This window comes from Bombus impatiens, unplaced genomic scaffold (genome assembly GCF_000188095.3).
Source record: "Bombus impatiens unplaced genomic scaffold, BIMP_2.2 scf_0060, whole genome shotgun sequence".
Taxonomy (NCBI): Eukaryota; Metazoa; Arthropoda; class Insecta; order Hymenoptera; family Apidae; genus Bombus; species Bombus impatiens.
The window spans coordinates 897,664-921,317 of NT_176479.1; the positions used below are offsets into that span (position 1 = coordinate 897,664).

Genomic DNA, 23,654 nt, shown 5'->3' on the forward strand with positions numbered 1-23,654 from the left:
GTCACGACCGCTGCGACCGTCGACCGCCGACCCTCGACCATCGACTTAGGAGAATGTTCACTGACGTGTCAAGATTCCTCGTCGCCCCGCCTTTCTCTTCTCAATTCCGATTGACCTTCATTCACCTCCCCTCTCCCTTTCCTCACAATTAAGTATGTGCTTTAGATTATTCCGACCAGACAGATTATTTCGAGCCGGCAAATTTTTTAGTTTTAATTGAAGACAAAACGAAACATCCTTTTTCTAACCTTAAAACGTCCCGTTGTGAATGAGGAATTCTTTGTATCAAACAGATTGTATATGAAATTGTATATTATTTAAAATTTGGAAGTGATTTCCTGTTTTGGAGTAGAACAATGAAAATGGTTATATCAATGTCTTTTTAATAGTTGAGATTACACAAATACTCGCGAAACTAATATTTAGTAGGAATACATTGTGAGAAAGAGAAAACTTGCGGTTGCATATTTAGAAAATAAGCCAGGATTAAATTTTAGAGTAAATTTAATATGAAAAATTAAAAAATGTAGCTTTTTTTATTCAGGTGTACATTTTTTATCTTTGTCTCTGAATAGTATAATAAAATCAGTTGAATAACTGGACCTTAGTAAACAAAGTACAAATGGAGTGCGCGCGTTTATAGCGGGTCGTTTGGCGCCATTTTATTGCTAACATTATAAAGCTATTTTAAATAATAATACCTTGTTTTTGGAACGATACATCGATATATTTTCTTCAACGGATCCTTTTCGTATTCACTTTCTGTGAAATGTATCTTATACATTTTAATTAGTATGCATCCGAAACAACCACTTGTTTGTGTCACTCGAACAGTTCACGTGTTACGCGTAAACATCACCCGTGCCAAAATGAAACTGCCCATAATTGTACGTTGCATCCAATATCTTAATAAAGTGCCCATGGAAAAATCATACTGAAATTTGTCACGCACAATTTCGGATTCGAAAGTTCGTTTTTATCGCGAACGACATCTGACAGGATGACGGAGAAAAGTCAGTTTCACACACCCGCTTCGAGCAATCGGATAGGAACTAGTTTTCAAATGATTACACTGTGCACAGGAAGTCTTAAGAACGGAATCGTCCAGACAAAAACATTCGAATCTCGAAGCACTCGTGTTTTTGATAGTTCGCTTTAATGTGTTTCCGCACTTATCTTCGCTTTGTTTATGCTTGTATATTTTACCGCGTAAGTAAGACGATACATGAAAACAATATGCCACTGTCGTGTAACTAAGAGCTAAGCCAAATCTGCTTTATTTCTATGAAAGTTGATTAAGTTTTATCACACGTAACGTAAATCACAGCACTGAACACTATTCGCAAACATCGATAAGAAATTGAAGACTGAGCCGCGTATGGTCGGTGAAAAATCACAAAGCTTCCGTTGGATGAATCGTTCGTAAGAATCGTGCCTGTGTTTCCAAAACATTTTCATCTGAATGAAACCCATAAAACGTGCCACGCATGGCTCTCGCAAAATATCGAGTTTATGTTTTGGAGCAGACTCGTAAATCGTGCCTGTGTTAACATCGTTGACATTACTAACTGTTTCGATTTTTCTTCAATGTATACGAGCCATTAAACGAATAAACCTTTATCCGAAGCGAACAACGCTTTTTACACAGACGTACATATTACTCCCATAATCCTCCTCGGATACGATATTTTTATAATCCATACGATAAACTGCTTTCAAATTGTGTTCTTTGCATAACACAGAGTTAAGAACTCTATTAAGATTATATGAAGTTTTACAGCTTCGAGAAATGGCAGCAAAACAAACGGTTAAGTACGCCAAGTTAGATTATAGATCGATGAAAAGTCCGAGCGATTGTATAGACGTGTACTCTTCGATCGCTGACTCAAAATTTTATTCCGTGAAATCTTTTCGTTCGTACCGAATCAGCGAAACGAGCACAAAAACAGGGGCTGAAGGAACGGCTCGGTTGAATGTGAATACGACAAAGGATGCCGAGGAAGACCTGTGCCCCATACAACGTACACGGTAAGACTGAAACTACACAGTGACCGTAGAGCCAAGGGAGAGCGAGCATTACATATCTCTCTCCCTTGGCTTTCTTCTTCGCTCTTACATCGTTCTTCTTCGTCTTCTTTTCTTCTTGCTCTGCCACACCTCCCTTACGGCCACAACTGCCTGCCGCCCTCTTTCTCTTTCTCTTACAAAGTCTCTCCCTTCTCCTTGTCCCCCTAGCCGGCCCGGCCATGGTGGACGTAGGACAAAAAAGTGGTAGGGTCCAGGTATAAGGGCAAATTCTGAGTTATATATACCTATCCATACTTTAAAACTCGCACGGAAACGCGAGAATTTTCATAAATTTAAACAAGTGGTTAGCTGTAATGACGAGGCCAAAACATATCTAAATTGTTAGGTTTCTATCGGTGAAAAAGGCCCGAGCGAAGTAAGGTTGTGCTTCGGAATCGCAGAGGTTGGTGTTATTGTTGAAATACCATTACTGGTAATTAGCAATTACGTTAAAATTTGATGGTGAATTCGTAAGTTTGTTATAAAATAAAATGTTTCGAGTATTTGGTCATGTACGAATATGACATTCGTCTCTTAATACTTGTGGTTCTTGTTGTCAATAGAAGTAATTTTGAAAGTTTATACGCATAAGAAGATGGTATTATTCATATGTCCGGCTATGTTGTATTGTTATAATAAATATAATGCAACAAATTGCACCTTTAAACGATCTTAAATAAAGACAGAATTACTCTTTAATATCGTAAGTCTGTTATATCTTTACTGTAGTAATTGTTTCATTAACAAAATTAGCGCCATATTAAAAATATAAATCGGTAATTAGACGCCATCTATCGTTATCGAGTTTTACTACTATTGATTCGATGCTATGATCATATAATTAATCGAACGTTAAGGTAATAAAAATCTTTTATGCATCAAATCAAACTAATTGAATTAAAAATATAAATAAGATATATCAATACACGAATATAAGAAATATTTTATGATTCGTAAATATTTGTTGGAGAATTGAATAAATTAAATGTTCAGTTAAACACGTAAAGACCATGTTGGAGAAGCATAAGTAAAATCGTTTATCGTCAACCGTTGTCTAACCCAGACGATCTCTTTAACTTCGTGTTCAATGAAATTCGATTGAAGTCGTTGCCAAACGACTACTTCCCTCCAGGTAAATTACAAGCCGACGCACTGATTTATCTTATCCAGCCGCTTTAACCACAGATTCGTCGTGACGTTCCACGTTCAATACATAACGACAATTATTTTTCTATTTCCTCATCGCGTAATGGAATCTTCTCTAACATCATTGATAAAACTTTAACATTCTTAATCCCCTTCTTTACTTTTTATCTTTTCATTCTCATTTAATAATTCGAATAAAACAGAACGCCGAAGTCATAATCATAATTAAGCCGCGTCCCATCGATAAAAACGTCTTTCACGACTTTCTTATCTTCCCGCGAAATTCGACTTTGTACGGTACTCTAATTTATTTAAATTAGAAACAATCGCAAATTTCAGTTTGCCGACGATCCGAACGGTTTAATGGAAATAAAATCATCGACGATAACCGAAAAAAGGACGAAGAATCGGCAAGGCGAGGGAAGAAGAGGAAAGAAAAAAGCAAAAAGGAGGGAAGAAAAAATAGAAACAGAAGGAAAGCGGCGAGAAACGGTCTACCGAGCCGGCGAAAGAGAGAGACGGGTTACGAAAAGACCATTTGCGAGCAAAAGTGAGGAACTATATAGTAACGCATCGGTACCACTTGCACAAGGCGAAGCGAGTGAGACGCAGCGATACGGCGTGGCGGAACAAGCGAGAGAGAAGAAACGAACGTACGTTAAAGAGAAAGAGAGAGAGAAAGAAAGATACAGAGAGAAAGAGAGAGAGACAAAATGATAGAGAGGACGGCGCGTAGCGGTGGGGGAAGAAGAGGGAGAATTACGATGAGAGGGTATAAGAGAAGGAGAATCTCCGTTTGATCTTGCCGCCGCACGCGATCCCACACACATGTATGCATGTTTCTGGCCTCTCAATATGGATTCGCATGAATGCACCAACACATCGCGCCAGTTAAAATCTCTCTTCTCTCTCACCTTGCCACACAGTCCTGGGTGCTTTCGATCGACAGTGCACAGCCAGGGCACTCTGTTGCTCTTGGATGTGTATAATAAACACCGTGCGAGCCAACTCAGCCGAGTCGCCTATAATTTCTCGCGGAAAATTATATGTTAATGCGCCCTTAATGGCGTCGTTCGTTAACGGGATCGTTGTACAAGCCCGAGGGATAGAACCGTGCCGAGAGCGCAATTCGATTCGCTCGAGCACGCCGCGAGCAGCGCGCGAGTCGTCATTCAACAGCCTCGCGGTCATAGTTTCTTGTATTGCCTTTTCTTGTCGAATGTACACGGGTATATACATCTATACACATCTATACACATCACACGTGTATGTGTATATGTACAATTCTTAGAAAAATCTGGGCGAATATCTTTAAAATTGATATTACAATTTAGCGCGCGCACGCGCATGCGCCTTCGTTCGGGATGTGTTTATAAGCGCTCTGCCATTACTCAATGACTGTATTTCCGACTTCGGATAGAAAGGCGACTTTTCCTTTCCCGTTTAATTATTAAACGGTATTTTTTCACGACCGTTGCGGATCTTAGGTGTAAGGTTCTTTGAACAACGATCGTCGTCGTTTCACGAGAATTATTTCTTTTAGAAGCTTTGCTACGCTTTTGCCTGTGGATTGGGTGTTTCGTAGTTTAAACGCTTCGTATCGGATTAACCTAAAAGATCGGTGACGGGTTCCGTTGCGACTAACTGCTAAATAGTACATTAAAAAAACGTGAAATTCTTATATATCCCAAAGTAGTAAGGAGAAAAATAGGGAATGTTCACTTTTAGTGATTTCATATATGTATAAGGTTATTTTATTAGCGAGAACATTTTATCAGAAATAATAAAATTTCATACGTAACAAGCGGGTAAAGAAGAAAATATTTAAGTATCGGTATAACGACTGCTTCTTTTATTTCAATAATAATAGAAGCGAATATTTTGTTTCAGTATCTTATACTTTTTAGTTTGAAACAAATTAGAAACAGTATAAAACAATTATTCTTCTTTACTCGTCTTTTTGATACCTAACAGAAGCCTAAACCTAATTTCACTGAATCCAGCTTTCTCTACCAGATGTAATCTACTATGCTATTCAGAGTTTTCAAATAGAGCATCAAAGCGTCCAAAGCTCTTCGATAAATCTATTATCCTTCTTCTAACGATCCAATTGAACTCCAAATTTATTATCAGGCATTCAATAGCTGAACGCGACGTATTTCCAACATCGAACACATTGCTTCGTACGATACCACGCGTCACGTCCCTTCTGACCATCATGATGTGGCATCTGTACCAGTAATTATGTACGATACACAAAAAGTCAGAAGGTTAATCGAATCCATGTGCGCAAAAAATCATTTTATTTCGCGAGACAGGGTGGTCGAAGGGAAGAGCTCGAACTATTCATTCGACCAATATGAACAGTTATGCAAAGTGTTTGCTCATCGGTATATCGCGGTAAGAGGATAAAACAACGATACGAGCCAGTCAGGGAAGCTTCTTTCTCGAAGTTAGTAACGCTCATGACTGTTTGATCGGCCTCTTCGGACGGGGAAAAGAATTTCCCGTGGGTCCACAGCAGTGGAACAAAGTCCTCAAAGAATGAAGATCGCCCAGCTAAAAACGTGGCAAGAGAAGTGGCGCCTTTGACCCTCATTGTCTGCGCTCTTTGCCCGTCGCATGCACGGACTTAAAGGACTCTGTTTATCTTTTTCGCTTTCTTCTCTTCCCCTCTGTCTCATTCGCGACAATACATACATACTCTCCTTCCCTCTTCGCGCCCTCAGCCAGCCCGTATACGCGTAACTACACTCCACGGAGCCCCGTCCCTTTCCCTTCCCCGCGCTATCAATCATTTTACGTGTAATTCAATTTCCTGGAATAAAATCGATACTCGAATATTTGAGCCGTTCGATCGTGTCAGAGAAGAAGAGAAGAAATGGACGTTACCGCTTCAAAGTAATTTATCGCCGACTTATTTTTCACTTATATTTTATGTAATTTGATACTTGACTATAAAGAGGCAGTTTCTAAGAGGAACCGGAACTTTTCGCTTTATTATTATTACGATGTCATAGAGAATTTTATAAGCTGCAACATTCGAGTATATTTAATCGTAATAAAATTGGAATAAATGAATATACAACATTGAATATAATAGTTAGGTGTACTTTTATGGCACGCACGTTACTTAAGATACTTATAGATATCTCATATTTACACATCGTACAACCAATTACGTATAAACTATTTCACATTTGACGATGCAGACGATACAGGCTGACACACTTGACTTGCGCATAAAACACCAACTAACATGTTCCATTGATGAAGTGTTGCGAGTAGTCGAACGAAGAAAGTAACGTTTATTTACTATCATCATTACGATTTCTTTGCAACGATTCGGAATCCTATTTAAAAAAAAAGTATTCGTCAAGCGCAATAAGAATCTCGGATTTCCAGCTTGCCTTGCATCAAAGAAATACGCTCTAATTGTATGCGACAGAAAAATAAAGAACGGGAGCGATCACGCGTTTTCATTGTTTCCCTTTTACTTTTTTCCGCTGTCAGCCAGTCTGCACGTTATCCAATACTCGTGCTACCGATAGACTAACGAAAATCACGAATAACTGAATCAGACGTTCGCTTCTTACATTAAAAAGCCCTGTCTCATTCACTCGCCGCGATATATCTCGCCTATGCTTGTGCACGAGATGTACAATTGCATGTAGATATATTCTGTTTTAGAGTACTTGAGCCGTGATGGCACACCGTATGCACCGATGTATCACCGATGATACATTCAGGCCAGGTATACAGTAACCTCTTGGTCGCACGAGAGATTGACACACAAATTGAAATAAACGAACCGACGACACCGAGAAACTGAATGATAAAACGGCGATGGTGAAAGAATGAGAGCAGAAGTAGCAGAGATGGAAGGGGCCACAAACAGTGAGAACAGTGCTACAGACAATAGAGACAATTATTGCACACACAGACGGAGGAGATGATGGATCAAACGCGGTACCATTTCGGCGCCCCTTTATCTTCTTTCACTTATCTTTCCTTCTCTCCTCTTTCTCTACCATCCCCTCGCTACCACCCCTGCTGAACCGTTTTCCTTTTTTCCCCCCCGCCCCGCCTCCCCCCTTATCGTAACACATTTCGCGTTTATTTCGCCTTTTAGACTGTTTAACTTTGATACCAGGCACATGAGGAACGCGATTTCAACACGCTTATCGTACTACCCGTTCTACTCGAAATTAACGAACAGAAAACACGCCATTTATATATAATACTTAATACGTTTAACACGTTGATTGGTACGGTGGTCATCGGTGAGCCACGTTATTAAATCTTTTAGAACGTTTACAGCGAGATACGTTTCTACGAGAATGTTCAACAACGTGAAAGATAATAGATTATACTGTTAGAAAAAGGCGCGTAAATACAATATAATATTTCGTAAAAATTAAACGTTACCGTGTAGTATATTTCTATCGCGGCTGCAGCAGCAAAATATATGAAATTTACGTGGCGGTCAATGTGTTAATGAAATACCGCGGATACCGGGAAGACGGTTCTCGGTACGTTTTAATATGTAAAAAGTAAAGTAAATAACGAAGCTGGAAGTTTTCAAAAGACGGCGCGCGTTTAATATAAATGCGTGTACGTTGACTCTTGGGTATCATTAGATAAACTTGCATGAATTTTATGAGTGTTAGTAATTGGCAATTAAGTTATATTAGTTATACGATATTAACTCTATTTCTTGGTTCCGGTTCATTTTCATTTGTCAACAATGTTTAATAATATGTATTTCCTTCGCAAGTATTAATTAGCAGTAAACTGAATTCTTAAGAAGTTCGGAACGTAGTATGTAATTACGAATTAAAATTACTCCGCAATGTTTAAACGCTCGCTTATACGAGCGTCATTAGTTAATTATACTTTTAGAAATTATTCAGAAATATCGTATAGAAAAACAATGATCCGAGAAAATTAAAACTACTCGAAAATGAAGAACTTCGACGAATTCTCTTACGTTACTCACAAATCATCCAGAAACGCATATTCCAAGAAATAGGAATAGAATGTTATGGAAGAACATCTCGAAAGAATTAAAATTACCGCGTAAGTGTCCAAAGTGCATAATATGATCGTTCATTCTAACATTCAAAGTTAGTTAATAACGTTAATTAGTATTAACGATTGTATTATTAATTTGCTATTACAGAATATCTAGAAATGTTTCGGAAGAAAAGCAATGTTATACGAGAATCTCTTGAAAGAGTTAAAATTGCTGAGAAACGACGACGATTAAAATTTTCCCCTGTATAGATTTTCTTCCATTACTTTATCACAATTCATTCGGAAACGTTCGATAGAAAGTAATATTATCAGACAGCGAATACGTATGCAAATTCCTCGAGCACAAGGGAAAGATAGTCAAAGATTTGTTTCACCTATTCGCAGATCACATTCCTAAATTTCACATAAACGCGCAAAGGTCTTTTGATATCATAAAAGAAAATTGCTCTAAAAACGATCAACGTTGAACAATCGCTTTGTTGAACAAATTTTCCTACTGGATTACTTTACGATACGAGTCATCGAGGGAGAGAACCCACGTGGTAGAAAAGCGATACGATGAAAGAATAGGATTACTCGGATGAATGGTTCCTCGAGATGAAGCAGTGGCAGACACCTCTGCGAGGATTACGATTCGCAAGATTTAAAGAGTTATTTCAGGTCATAGGGTTAAGTGAACTACACTGTATAAAAGGGAGCAACGCATGAGCCACCCTCTGTTGTCGTGGCGCATACACAGTTGTGGGAATCCCCTAGCGTGAACCGAAGATTGGAAAAGAGTGGGCGGAGACCAGTTCGTGATCGTGCCGTTTGATACCACGTGCTCGCCGGTGGTTAAAGCACAGGGGAAACTTTACGTTCTCTCATTTTGATATCAAAGCCGTCCCCCCTTTCCAAGGACCTTTAAATCGATGTTCTTTGACATTACAAAGCTTTTGCCTCCGGTAACATCCTCCTCGTCGCCCTGGCTCCTCCATCTTCTGTTATTCTTAACTCTTATTTTTGTATACTACTCTCCTTTGCGTGCGCTGAAAGTGACTGGTAAAAGCTTTCACTTTATTGCCGATAATTGCAGAAGAGGGAAGGGTCGTTGTTCAAAGAAGCTTGTTAGATGCAATAAACGAAAGGTCAGGGAGACACGATCTTTTTTTCGTTCAGACCCTACCAAGTCTCATGGCCTGTGTAGTACACGATCATTAACATTTATTCCTTCTGTTTCCTGGGAGATCGTAATCGTATTAAACGACAGCCGATACGATTGTTCTTCCTGTTCGGTGACAGCTCTTCCTGCTGGAGTGACTCATATATCAACCTATCTAACGTGTACGCTGTGACTCACTGATATAATGTACGAGGTAGAAAAGTTTATAACCCACTTGTTATATTGCAGGTATTAGCCAACTAATAATAGGACTTAACTTCCTACTCGTAAGCGAATTGAGAGACCTTCGTGCAAAATAATTTTGTCGAAACCTTGAACGCTGGTTGATTCTATTTACGAAAATACTCTACCGTAGGGTAAGGTACTCGATAGTTTTCAAGGTATTCGTGGTTAGGACTGGTGTTAACTCCTTAAATGCCGAGAGTACAGTGAAATTACACACGACACGTAAAAGTTGAAAAATAAAAATAAAAATGTATCGTGTGAAAATATATTGCAAGTGAAATGTTACGTTAATGCAATGTTTGTTATTAATTGAAATAAAAAGGAAGGAGTCAGGAGAATTTTCAGGAGACCAAGACAAAATATTAACAAAGGCGATTGATAGATGTAAAGAATGGAAGAGGAAAAGACGAGTATAGCGATGGTGTTAGTGAACGTAAAGTAGCACTGTGTAAAAGACTATACCTGGCACGATTATAAGCGCATACAAAGGTATCGGAGTCGTAGCAGACGTCACATTAGAATTTAAAGATCCATATGCACCATGAATTACAAGTAGTTGAATGCAATTCGCTATTCTAATAGAAAGATACCGTTGGAAATGAGATACGACGTAACAGTGAAACGTTATTCTTGTACTACTGATACTTTAACATGTACTACTGGTACTTTAACAGAGCAAACATACAATTGCAAACGAATGAAATAAAAATTTACCAAGTCCTAGACTGAACTACTTTCACACAACACTTTGTATTTCTAAGGCGTTAATAAACGCAAGGAAACACTGCCACATAGAACAGTTTTATTCTTAAAAACTAAAGGAGAAAATTGTTTCACCAACAGACTTCAAATAAAAGTTAAGACTGTAAAAGAGTGGACTGAGTTTCGTTTGCGAACAGTGAAAAACTGTTTTAAAATATATCATTCTTAGAAGTCATCGAAACAATCGCGTAAATTTCGCAGTGTTAACAAAATTCATTAAATTCCAAGAGTTCTCGTTACTTTCAAAATATCAATGAGAACAAAGGAGCAACCGTGACAAAGAACAGTTCCATTCTCAAAAACTAAAAGCATAAATTGTTGTCAGGTATCTACGTCTTCCCAACGAAAACGTCTCTTTGAGAAAGTGAAACGATGTAGACAAGAACTGTAGTTTCTTGGTAAACGTTCAAACATTTATTTCTATAAACTATTACCTTAAAAGTACCTTAGCTCTAATTACCCTACTACCATTATCTCAGACTTGCTAAGAAAACGAGATAAATTAACACGTTGAATGCCACGGGGTGACCGGCACACCAAGATTAGTAGAAATACATAATTTAAACAATTGTCAATAGTTATAAATTTTTTATTATTACCATCGTTACTACAATGGTGTGACGAAATTAATGCAGTATAAAACAAACTAAAATAGATTTATTTCTACATGAAATATAGACCTATTATATGCGCTCTCCATCAGTGGCTGTCAAACATGGGAAAACCGGCTTTTACCTTGGCGAACAATTATCCTAAGGAACCTTTCGACTTGGAAGATATTTGATGGCAATTACGGGCCTTGACAGGAAAGTAACAAATGCTAAATCTTGTAACGGTCCTTTAGGATTATTGCAGATCCGAATAAGTATAATAGAGGGATGAGTTATGGTTTATGGTAAATCCTGGGACATGACAACATAGAACAATTATTTAGCGAAATTGCACTACAGCGGCATAGGGGTCATCGGTGACCTCAGTGAGATAAATTCATTAACGATGATTATACACGATAACGTATCTCTTGTAGGGTAATATTTCAACATTATATGTATCGCGTAATAAAAAATTTACCGTGACACCATGGCCAAACCTTGTAAAACTGGCGTGGCATTCAACGCGTTAACCGAGGTTTAAATTAAACGATTCAAACTTGCCAAAAATCGTCTAAACTGCAAGTTTAAGAAGAGAACAGCTGTAATGTGAAACTATTCCATTGCTGAATACCAAAAGAGAGTAAATTGCCAGGTGTCCATGTCTATCCAATGAAGCTTCAAAAAGAGAAATGGAAAAAAAAAGAAAAGAAAAGAAAATATCAGAATCGTAGAAGTAAACCGTGGTTCCCTTGCGAGTAACAATGGGAACACAGAAGAAAGACGGAGTGAAAGAGGCAAGGGAAAGATGACAATATTAAGAAAGCTTACAGAAACGTTCGTCGTAAAGGTTTATTGGCGTGAAGGAGTTGTGGAGCGTGTCTACATCAAAGGCGACCGCTTCTGAACTCTCTATTCCCTTTCTACTTGAAACCTCGCCGTCATCTCGTCACCACCTCCACTTCTATCAACTACCACTGACGTCCATTCGCTCTGCCAAGGTTGTGCACGCAACCAGACACCCACCCCCAAATGTGTACCCTAGGCACATTCACCACGTGCGAGTTCCTGCACCGGTGGTTATTAACATCCATTACCATCTCAAACGAGACGCATTGCGACGCACGATCGAACTTCCACATCGATTACAAACTGGTATCTAAGAAACGGATGTATTATTCTTCCATTTCTTCGAGCTACGTTTTAATTGTTCGTTTCCTGGTTCTTGTGTGCGATTCCTTGGGCTTGGAGAAGTCTTTGAGAAGGCTACAGGCTATTTTCAAATAACAGATGAATATGTAAGTAATCGGTGGAGGATGAAGACTAATTCTTCCGTAATATAATTAGAATTATACGTTTGCGACGTCGGCATACGCGTCGAAATTATAAACGTTTATTTCCTCTAAGATAAAGATAAGGTAAGAAAAGATTCTGCTATGGAGATATCATGGAAAGTCTATGGCGACCCATTATGATGACGTTCAAAGAATTTATTTATCCTAATTATAGTTTAGGTTATTATTAAGTTTTATCGTATTGTATCACACCATTGGTAACATTCATTGATAAGAACTATCAAGATTTATATAAGCGTGTAAGGTCTAAACAGTCCATGACCAGTTATCATGACCAATATATATAGCAATTGTCAAGTACAATAAAGAAATGTAAAAATGTTCGTGTTCTTAAACTTTCACGACCAGTGTATACAATATAATTAGAAGGCTCATATAAATTGAAGGATTTTATACTTAACACGTTGAATGCCATGGGGGTCACCGGTGACCGGCGCACCCAGATTAGTAGAAGTAGATAGATCCATTATGTGTTGTCGAATATGGAAAAATCCGCTTTTACTTTAGTGAACAATAACCCTAAGGAACGTTTCGACTTGAAAGCTGTTTGATGGCAATTAAGGGCTTTGACAGTAATGTAACAAATGCTAAATCTTGTAACGATCCTTTAGGATTATTGCAGGTCCGAATAAGTATGACCGAGGGATGAATTATGGTAGATCCCGGGACAACAATTAAATTCCCGTAGAACAATTAAATAATTAAAATGCTAAATATTAAAATATTAAAATGCTAAATAGCAACGCGAAGAAATAATATGAGATAATTGATAATCGCTGAAAAATAAGTGAATCGAGCGAAATTGCACTACAGCGCCATGGGGGTCACCGGTCACCTCAGTGAGATAAATTCATTAACGACGATTATACACGGTAACATATCTCTAGTAGGTAATATTTCAACATTGTATGTATCGCATAATAAAAAATTCATGGTAGCGCCACGGCAAAATCTCGTAAAACTGGCGTGATATTCAACGTGTTAAAGTTTCGCCTTGTTTGAGAGTGAAATTATACCAATGTTTATAAATATCTATTATAATGTCGAGTCTGGCAAATTAACGATAGTAGATCTGATAATTACAAGACTTGCGAATTATTTCTATCATCGTACTTGCGAAGGAATATTCGTTTTGGAGTATTTCTCATGACTGAGCTTATTGGAGTACCACGTACTCCAATATATTATAATTGAATTATTCGTATTTGTTTGGTAAGTCTAACGGATAATTGTGCTTAATCTGTACGAACTACTCGGATTACCCTTTAATTATCGGTTAGCCTAATGTTTTGTAAACTTATTCAATTTGGAACGAAGTAATTAAATCAGATGATCAAGAGTTAAGCACCTACGCTCGATCGTTACGTAGCCATTAACCTCAAAGCTGAACGAATTTTCTGTGGAATAATATTTTAATCCGGTTGCATTTCCGTATCGTATAACAAATAAACACGATTAAGATAATTACTGCACGCTTGGCAAAAAATGTATAGATTGGTTGAAAAGTATTATACATTCTCGCTTCAGCCATTATACGATATAATACATTAATTAAAAGCGAGCTAAATCACGTATTTCTCATCAAACCTTCGCCACATATTCCATTAACACTAGCAAATGAAACTTGCCACCGTTTTCAGCAACAGTGATTCTCAACATGTTTCCCATAATCATAATTTGTTCCTACATGCTGATAATCATTTATTTTATTACCAAATTTGTTAATGTTCTTAGCGGTAGAGTTTTAGATAAAAAATAACATCAAATTGATGACCGATATCGTCAAGATATTGTATATCATTTTTATCATAGTACTTGTAGAGAAATATCTGTTTTGGAGTATTCCTCTTGATTAGAGTTATTGCGGTATTATATGATCCAGTAATTAAAATTAATGACAGTAACTTAAGTTAAAATTAACCTATATTGCTATATTATTATATAGTATGTTATTTAACTTAAATCCCTATTATTAATCTTAATTATTAGAGCATATAATACTTCCATAATTCTAATTACCAGGAACACTCCAAACCGAATATTCCTAAATTACTAAAATATCCTAAGGTAATTCGCCAAATCTCCAAGTATCTAAATAAATAACGAGGCAGCCTAAATAACTTCGGAATCAATTGCAACTAATAATTGCAATCTCGAAAAAAAACCGAAAGAAACAAAAATTAAAATCAACCTCCCCTTCTCCATCGGATCGAGTATCTTCCCAAACAATTTCCCAACGATACAGTAACAGAACCAGGAAGTAATGGTGTCTTAATTATTCGCCGCATTTATCGTGAACTGTCGTCAATTACGGAAAGAAGTCCAGGATAATGGGCGGGGGGAGGAATCGAAGGAGTGGGAGGTAGATCTGTAGAGGGGGAGGGGGAAGGACTCACGTCGACTTCAGCGGATTTTATCGGTTTTTACTGAATTATTTATAAAATCTCTGATTGATATTCACGATTATCAGGAGGAGCCCGTGCTCTCGCACACCCGTAAGCATATGTATTGTTTTGATAAAGAAAGCCGAGGTGGAAGGGATGGGGGGGCGGGATCGCGCGTGTAGCAGAATCATGTACCGCGAGAGAGAGCCCGCGGGAGACGAGAGGACTCGCGCGCGGCGAGGTTTCACAGGATGAAAAAGGAGCAGAGTAAATGAGAGAAAGAAATATAAAACGAGAGGAAGAGAGAGGGAGAACGAAACGGACGTGGAACCGGAACGATCGCGGAGGCTCGAGGGAAAAAAGGTAGGGCACGGAGCGAGGAACGAAACTGCGACTGGCAGAAAAGCTGGTGGAACGACTCGAGAAGAAAACGCACGGCTGCGTTCGGTGGTGGGTACCGTCAAGAAAGAGAGCTCGATTCGTGAATACACGCGCCCCGAGACGCGCAAAGCTCTCGTGGCTAGAAGCAGAGTGAAAGAGAGCGGGAAAGGGAGGGAATAGGAAAGAGGAAAGGAGAAGGCTATAGAAGGAAAAGAGAGGGATACAGTTGATCCCTGTGAAAGAAAAAGGCGGAGGAGGGAAAAAGAGACAGAAACAGGGGGGCACAGCAGAGACGAGAGGACGGTAAGGAGAGGTAAACGAAAGAAGGAGAACAGGAAGGAAATAAAAATCCAGGAGCGGAAAAGGGATCGAGAAAGCGATCGGAGGGAATAAAACCAAGGGATCCGGGGACGTAAACACCGCGGTGTATTTTGGAGCGGGTGATTCTCGGGTGTTACGCACGAGGAAATCTCCGTTCGTGTTATTTCTTACTTCGCTCTTCTTTTTTTTCTCTTTCTCTCTCGTTTCCCGACGTTCTGTGACTGTCGACGTTTGCGACGGCGACAGCCAAACATCGCGAGTTTTGATCTTCTCGGGGTATATACAAAACACGGCCGAGTTGATACACGCGCCTATCGGTCCTGCCACAGGAACGGGTCACACTCATAGTATGCAGGAAAAAAGGCTGGAGAAGAAAGAGTAGAAGTTTAACGTGGTAAAGATTGGAAGGAAGAAAAGGAGCAGGAAAGAAGGCGAAATAATAAGGGGAAAGAGAGGAAGAAAGGCTGGGAAGAGAAGAGCAGAGAAAGCGAGCGGTGTAACGAATAAGAGAGACAAAGACAGGGAGAGGGATTTTAAGAAAGGAATCGCGGTGCTCTCGGAAAAGAAAAGACGGGGCCAGTGGACTTACTCGGTATATCCGACGGTGCTTGTATTTGCTAGTGCCGTGATGACGATGCGTCTCTCCGGCGAGACCTCTGTTTCATCCTCGAAAATGTCAACTATCGACGAAAAAATGGTACGGGCTGAAACGCAGACACATCGTACCTCTCTTTCTTCGTCCTTACTTTCTCGCTCTCTCCTAGCGACGACGATGATTCGGCGTGAACTCTCGACACTTCGACACGACGCACACACGCACCACACTCACGGCGAAATATATACACACCGCGCCGAACGACCGTAACAATAATGGCGTGTTGACACGGTGGAGGCATGCAAAGTGTTTCCCGATCGTATCGAGTAAACGGAGATCACAATGAATTCACGATGAATCAAACACTACACAGCTAGGCATTTCGCGGCTCGTCTCTCAGGCACATCTCGGTCGCCATCGAGATCTAACACGAGTGCGCGGGACGCGCACTCTTGCGGCCTCTGACTAAACTTGCCCCTTCAAAGACCGGCCAATCAACGGGCCGCATGGCCTATGCCCTTGCCGCGAGCAGTCCTGTATCTAGTTGACGCGCCGTCATTCATTCATCTCCAAGAATTTTCTCTTCACCTAATTCTGCGAGAACATGTTGCTTTCGATAGAGTTTTAGATCGGTATAAATCATTCGTTCTGTTATCGACGTGTTTTAAGGAGTGAATAAATCGATCGTCAATTTATTTCACTGTTTCACGGTATTGCTAATTAATGTTACTACCGAGAAACACGCACACAAATGCGCGTCAGCACGTAGTCAATGTATCACCGACAGTCACGTACCTAATTGATTTAGCGCCTCCTTGCTCCAAAAATTTCGTAGCAATTTTGGAGTATATATTTTTAATGGTCGATTAATTAAAAAAGATACAATTTAATATTGCCTTGAACATACTTGTTCTGTTATAAAGTATTTAAACATTGTAATCAACTAATAACTTTGGATAATTTCTTTTACTAATTATGCGTGTAAACAAAGTCATTCCCTGATAATTAGATATCATTATTATTTAATACACGTACATATTATGCTAATATTCTTGTTGAGTATTAAATGTCTGTATAATATTCTTTTTTATATGCTGAACATTTTTGTGGATACGTTAAGTAATACAAATTTAATTCTTTAAGTAGGCAACTATATATATATATATATCAACTCAAAAGTAAATTTTTAACATTCATATTAGATTATACTTGTTTAACGAAATGTTATACATATTTAATGTAATAAAAACAATTATTTACAAAAGATATACATTTTCTGTCATGTTTGATATCTGATATATTTCTTTTTCCGTATATCAATTATTTTATATTAAACATTTGCTACTCCAATAATTAAACCTAAATTACATTAAATTGCGCTAATGAATATTGTAAATTGTAATATTAAATTTTTGCTATTATACAATACTTATTTTTAACAGATATATATATATATACTTCATGGTTGATTTCAACTGTATCAGCAAACAAAATATAATACATACTTAAATTTTTTTAAATTTAAATCGCCTAAAGTATTATAACATCACTAATGCCTGTTATACAATTACATTTCACGAGTTATCGATAAAAGAATATTTTTTATTCTAGTACCTTAATCTTTTATTGATAAAACGATATTACATATTTCGATTTTTCAGCTGGGCTCGGTTGCTCGATATCATAAGATCTATATTGCTTCCTAACGAGCTTCCCAGTTGTTCCACGTTAAGAAGAGTGGAGCTAGTGTCGTACAGTTCACAACTATGTTGGCGAGCAACACGAGAGGGGAAGGTTTTTAGCGCGCCATGCGATTAACAAACGTTGCAGCATTTTTACATCCGAAGAAAACGAGAAGAGCTCGACGAGGATGAAGTTTAATTCAACTTCTCGTTATCCGATTCGGTAGCTATGAAATCTCATCGATACGCTTTGTGTTATACTACCGTTTCTCCCTTCTACTTGTTCCGCGTTATCGATTGTTACGAACGCGCCGACTGATAATGCGTTAAATGTGTGCACTTCCTTTAAAACGAAATCACATATCCTCGCATCTATTTACCGGAAAGAATCGAATATCACGATAGAATTATGGATACCGTATAAAATTAACGTGCGCTTGGACACTCTGCGGCATGGAGGTATGTTGCAACAGATATGCAATCACTTTTTAATAATTTATGTTGTTTAGATAGGTTGCCTGCTTGATATTCAACGTAGGTGATTTTCTAGTTTCCATTTTTATCTTACGAATGAATGAAATTCACGTTAATATGAGGGTTTCCTCTTGTATGCAATTTCTTTTTAATTACAGCAAATATATTTGACTGTATGATATAAAAAATATATTGTAAAAATTTTCATTACGTGTAATGATAATAATAGAAGTAATTGCAATTATTGGCAGACAGAATTTGTTGTATATCACTACCGTAATGAATATGAACGAAAACGAAATACTTTTTGAAATGTACTGTAAATTTATTGGAAGATTTTGATGTATATAACTCAGTTTTTGATCAAGAAAATACATCTATATATATATATATATATATATATATATATATATATATATATATATATATATATATATATATATATATATATATATATATATATATATATATATATATATATATATATATATATATATATATATATATATATATATATATATATATATATATATATATATATATATATATATATATATATATATATATATATATATATATATATATATATATATATATATATATATATATATATATATATATATATATATATATATATATATATATATATATATATATATATATATATATATATATATATATATATATATATATATATATATATATATATATATATATATATATATATATATATATATATATATATATATATATATATATATATATATATATATATATATATATATATATATATATATATATATATATATATATATATATATATATATATATATATATATATATATATATATATATATATATATATATATATATACATACACCTATTACAAATAAAATATTATTTGTAATATTGGGTATCTTTTTATTTATATGTTTTATAAAATATTTTAATACTTTACAGTGGTGTTTTAAAATGCTTTACGGTGTGTTATAAAATATTTTAATATTTTACAGTAGGCTGATTGAGCACCTTGCACATATGCAACCCTCTCATGCGAGATGCAGACGGTACATCAAGCATGATTGGGTAAACTGAGACACGTTAACGTTCTAAAGACCATACATTAAAGGATTCCTATTTTTAATATCTATTTAAATTGTTATACTATAATCTCTATATATTATTTTTGTAAATATTTTATATAAGTTCTAATAACAAGAAATCAATTGATGTCTGTGTGTATAAATGTATGAATTATAATTATATATTAAAGAATTATATTAGCTTTATAAATAAATATTTCTTATAGATGTAATAGATACAGAAAATTTAAATGTTTATTTGAATTTATCTGTTAAGAAAGAAGTAATATTAGAATTAAATTAAATGCATGTTATTTTTAAATACGTCTATGATAAATTTCACCTTAATATCTTTTATAGGTATGATAGACAGAAAAATATCTATCCTAACATATCAGCATGGAGGTAGAAGACTGAAAGCTTGATAATAGAATGGAATCCAGGATGCCAGTGAAATACGACGATTCTTAAGTTCAGGATGGAACTTAGAAAAGGGCCTTGGTCGAAAAAAATCCTGGTTCCAGCTTGTTTTCTGGTAATTCTCATCTGGATCTTTTTAATCGACAATTCCTTACTACTCGACAACCTGCCTGGTAAAGCAACCTTCCAAAAACCGAGAAATTTCGTTCCACTCGCACACGACCCGAATCTGGATCGTCTAACGATCAAGAAATCCTCTCTGATAAGCGATGTCGAATTGAAACACACGAAAGTATCGAAGCTTCAAATGGTGTCGCTTTGGACAGGCAACAACAGCGTTAAAGGGAACACAGGATCCTTGCGAAAGTATCAGATCTTGAGACAGCAAGGTTTAATGCCGAGTAAACAATTACCCACAGCTTTGATAATTGGAGTTAAAAAAGGCGGGACTAGAGCTCTGTTAGAATTTTTGAGATTGCATCCTGCTATTCGCGCAGCTGGATCCGAAGTTCACTTTTTTGATCATCATTACATCAAGGGGTTTCATTGGTATAGGTAGGTTTGTTACACTGTTTCGTGGTTTGTATTCATCTTAGTATACACAGTGGCGTTCTAAAATTTTCGACCAAATAAATTTTTAACTTGATATTCGAAAGATGATGTCTAAAAGAATTTCAAATAATATTGACTGTACCAGTATGATAAGTAAAAGGAAATATTACTTAAAATTCTTTGTAAAGCGAAAAAGAAAAATCTGTCTGGCTGGAAACTTTATCACGTCACTGTACTTAACTATTTTTATTTCGCCAATATTCCTATGCACATTCTTAGGAAGTTATTTTTATTTTACAAAAATTACTAATAATGTGACTTAATAAAATATTTTTCTTACGGTATATTCTAGGCATAGGATGCCTCCGACATTGTCCACTCAAATCACGATGGAGAAAACCCCGTCGTATTTCGTGACGAGCGAAGTACCGAGAAGAGTTCAACGAATGAATCTTGCGATGAAATTGATTCTCGTAGTAAGGGATCCAGTTACTCGAGCGATATCCGATTATACCCAAGTGAAGAGTAAACGAGCCAACATGCCAAAATTCGAGGATCTAGCGTTTCTTAATGGGTCGAAAATCGTGGACACAACGTGGGTCCCATTGAAGATCGGAGTGTACGCGCGACACTTAGAGAGATGGCTTCAGTACTTTCCATTGTCACAATTTTTATTCGTCTCTGGAGAAAGATTGATCGTGGATCCAGTCGCTGAGATTACCAGGGTTCAGGACTTTTTAGGCCTAAAAAGAGTTATCTGCGAGAAACATTTTTATTTCAATGCCACGAAGGGGTTCCCCTGTCTGCTCAAATCTGAGGAACGTCCTACACCCCATTGCCTTGGTGAGTTGATTAAAAATAATTCCTGTTAATCCCTCAAAATACTATTGCCTCCTAAAAAATACTACAGACTTATGTATAACGTATAATTTGTCAAATATGTTGGCAAAATTATCGCGAGTCTTCTAGAGCATGTACACGTAAATTATGAAATACAACTATAAATGTGGAGTTGGTTTCTCACAGTTGTATGTATAAACAAATTTTCTTATGATACCGAACTTTTTGTGCTCTAAGATCCGTATCATTTGAGATTCTATAATATGAAACATATTTTCTGCATTAAGAAGGAATCTAATTATATGTATTTCATAAATTTCAAGGTAAGAACAAGGGTCGTAGTCATCCTTACATAGATCCTGTAGCCATACAACGATTGAGAGATTTTTATCGTCCATTCAATCAACGTTTCTACCAATTGACCGGAATGGATTTCGGCTGGTTGTGAGAATAAATGCGATAAGCGAATACATATCGAAGCTAGTCAAGTAAAAGAACATAGTCAATTTTTACTGAGATACGACACGCGCGCATGCGGACACCATTAGTTTGCACTAGTTAGTAAATAATTAGTAAAAGAACCAGATAATACTCTTCGGTTAGTTTATATTCGTTTTTACTCTAAACCAGAATATTTTTTTATGTACTGCATAAACGTGGAAAAAGAAGAAAGGCATATCCATCGTTTCAATGTGTTGACAATACACAGAAAGAGAATTCCTGTTCTTGTTCGTGATATTAACTTTTAGACACGCGTATAGATTTATAGTGGCAGCAGAATGTTATCAATCGTATGTATCATTTTTCGCATACATATATTCCACTATATTTTTTACAGGACATTACAAAAGAAAAAAAAAGAATAGTATATCCGAATTTTAAACGATAAATGGCCATACGCGTTATTCTTTTGTTCATATTTTATTCGTTCGTTATTATCAAATCTATTATTTATTACAATAGAATCTTTAAAAATGTTTATTACATATTAAAATGTTGATTCGTTAATTCCATCTTCCATTGAAGTAGTTGTGCAGAATAGAAAATGTTCGAATCTGTATTAAAATACGTAGTTACTGTTATTGATTGTATAGAGTTCTGTTTAGAATTAAGAATTGTTTGCACATTTTGTTGAATTTTTGATCTTCCAATGTATCAAGCACAGAATCTACGTAATCTACGTAATTCTAATGATATTTACCTAGTATATGTATCATTATGTTTAAGCAAGAAAGCGATGAATATTTTCTGAATAATTTAGTTGAACTGCGTCAAAATGTCATTAAATTATAAGAAACGCTATAACAGTGTAGAAGTTCTCGTAGATGCGGAAACGGAAACTGAGTACAATTTAAAGTAATAAAAAATTACGTCTCGCGTTTAATATACGAGTACAGTTTTAACGAACGTATTTCGGTTAGAGGAAAAAGAAGCATAGAAATATTAATAACGTCAATTAGACATTTGTAATGACGAGGGTTATTAAAAAAAAAGTTTGTGTAATCGTATCAAAATATATAATTAATTTCGATAGGTGCAAGTGGCAAGAGTTTGCACAAACTGCAATAAAAAATAATGTATTTATATTTTGCAAATGTGCACACACATACGAGCACAAATCACACACACACACACACACACACACACACACACACACACACACACACACACACACACACACACACACACACACACACACACACACACACACACACACACACACACACACACACACACACACACACACACACACACACACACACACACACACACACACACACACACACACACACACACACACACACACACACACACACACACACACACACACACACACACACACACACACACACACACACACACACACACACACACACACACACACACACACACACACACACACACACACACACACACACACACACACACACACACACACACACACACACACACACACACACACACACACACACACACACACACACACACACACACACACACACACACACACACACACACACACACACACACACACACACACACACACACACACACACACACACACACACACACACACACACACACACACACACACACACACACACACACACACACACACACACACACACACACACACACACACACACACACACACACACACACACACACACACACACACACACACACACACACACACACACACACACACACACACACACACACACACACACACACACACACACACACACACACATACACATACACACACATATCATATATTATAAAACAGTTTTTACAAATTCAATTATAAAGTTATGTGAACTTTAATTAAATAGTTAGAGAGGGAAGAGTAGTTGCATAAATTATCAGAGTTCGTTTAGAAATTGTCTTCTATATTGATAAAAATATTCCTGAATAGTTATTAATTACAAAAATTTGTTAGTATAAATTTACAGTATATCATTAAATGAAAACTTTAACTCGTAGCTCAGAGTTACGAAAATAATTCGCAACGATTGTATTGTTAAGTAGTTCATTATATATTAAGTTTACTTGCTCAAGTGGCCTAATTAATCTA

At 36.7% G+C, this 23,654-nt stretch overlaps 2 protein-coding genes across 7 annotated transcripts in view; one reads left to right on the forward strand and one right to left on the reverse strand.

Annotated features, from left to right (window-relative positions):
- LOC100745962 (axin) overlaps nt 1-16,463 on the reverse strand; it is a 30,886-nt gene extending 14,423 nt beyond the window's left edge. For 3 of the 5 annotated variants that reach the window (XM_024372296.2, XM_012393889.3, XM_003485473.4), the window contains exon 1: nt 16,020-16,463. The gene's annotated coding sequence lies outside the window, so the exon portion shown is untranslated. Of the gene's footprint in view, nt 1-701; nt 1,998-16,019 lie in introns of those variants that run through there. The other 2 variants (XM_024372295.2, XM_012393887.3) reach the window with 2 other exon arrangements.
- A 1,294-nt stretch (nt 16,464-17,757) lies between these two features.
- Nucleotides 17,758-22,555, forward strand: LOC100746082 (heparan sulfate glucosamine 3-O-sulfotransferase 6). Of its 2 annotated transcripts, none has more exons than XM_003485474.4 (4): nt 17,758-18,166; nt 19,625-20,239; nt 20,589-21,079; nt 21,400-22,555. In XM_003485474.4, exons 2-4 carry the CDS (start codon nt 19,743-19,745, stop codon nt 21,522-21,524), a joined length of 1,113 nt encoding a protein of 370 aa, XP_003485522.1. In that variant the 5' UTR covers nt 17,758-18,166; nt 19,625-19,742; the 3' UTR covers nt 21,525-22,555. The 2 variants fall into 2 exon arrangements, with proteins under 2 accessions (XP_003485522.1, XP_024228066.1); XM_024372298.2 differs by having other exon boundaries at nt 17,758-17,930.
- Nucleotides 22,556-23,654: the final 1,099 nt, after the last annotated feature.

Excerpts from the sequence above, each read along its gene's own strand:
- LOC100746082 (XM_003485474.4), top strand. The coding sequence starts at position 19,743 with ATGGAACTTAGAAAAGGGCCTTGGTCGAAAAAAATCCTGGTTCCAGCT. Across the intron at positions 20,240-20,588 it reads AAGGGGTTTCATTGGTATAG|GCATAGGATGCCTCCGACAT; the intron begins GTAGGTTTGTTA and ends GGTATATTCTAG. Across the intron at positions 21,080-21,399 it reads TCCTACACCCCATTGCCTTG|GTAAGAACAAGGGTCGTAGT; the intron begins GTGAGTTGATTA and ends ATAAATTTCAAG.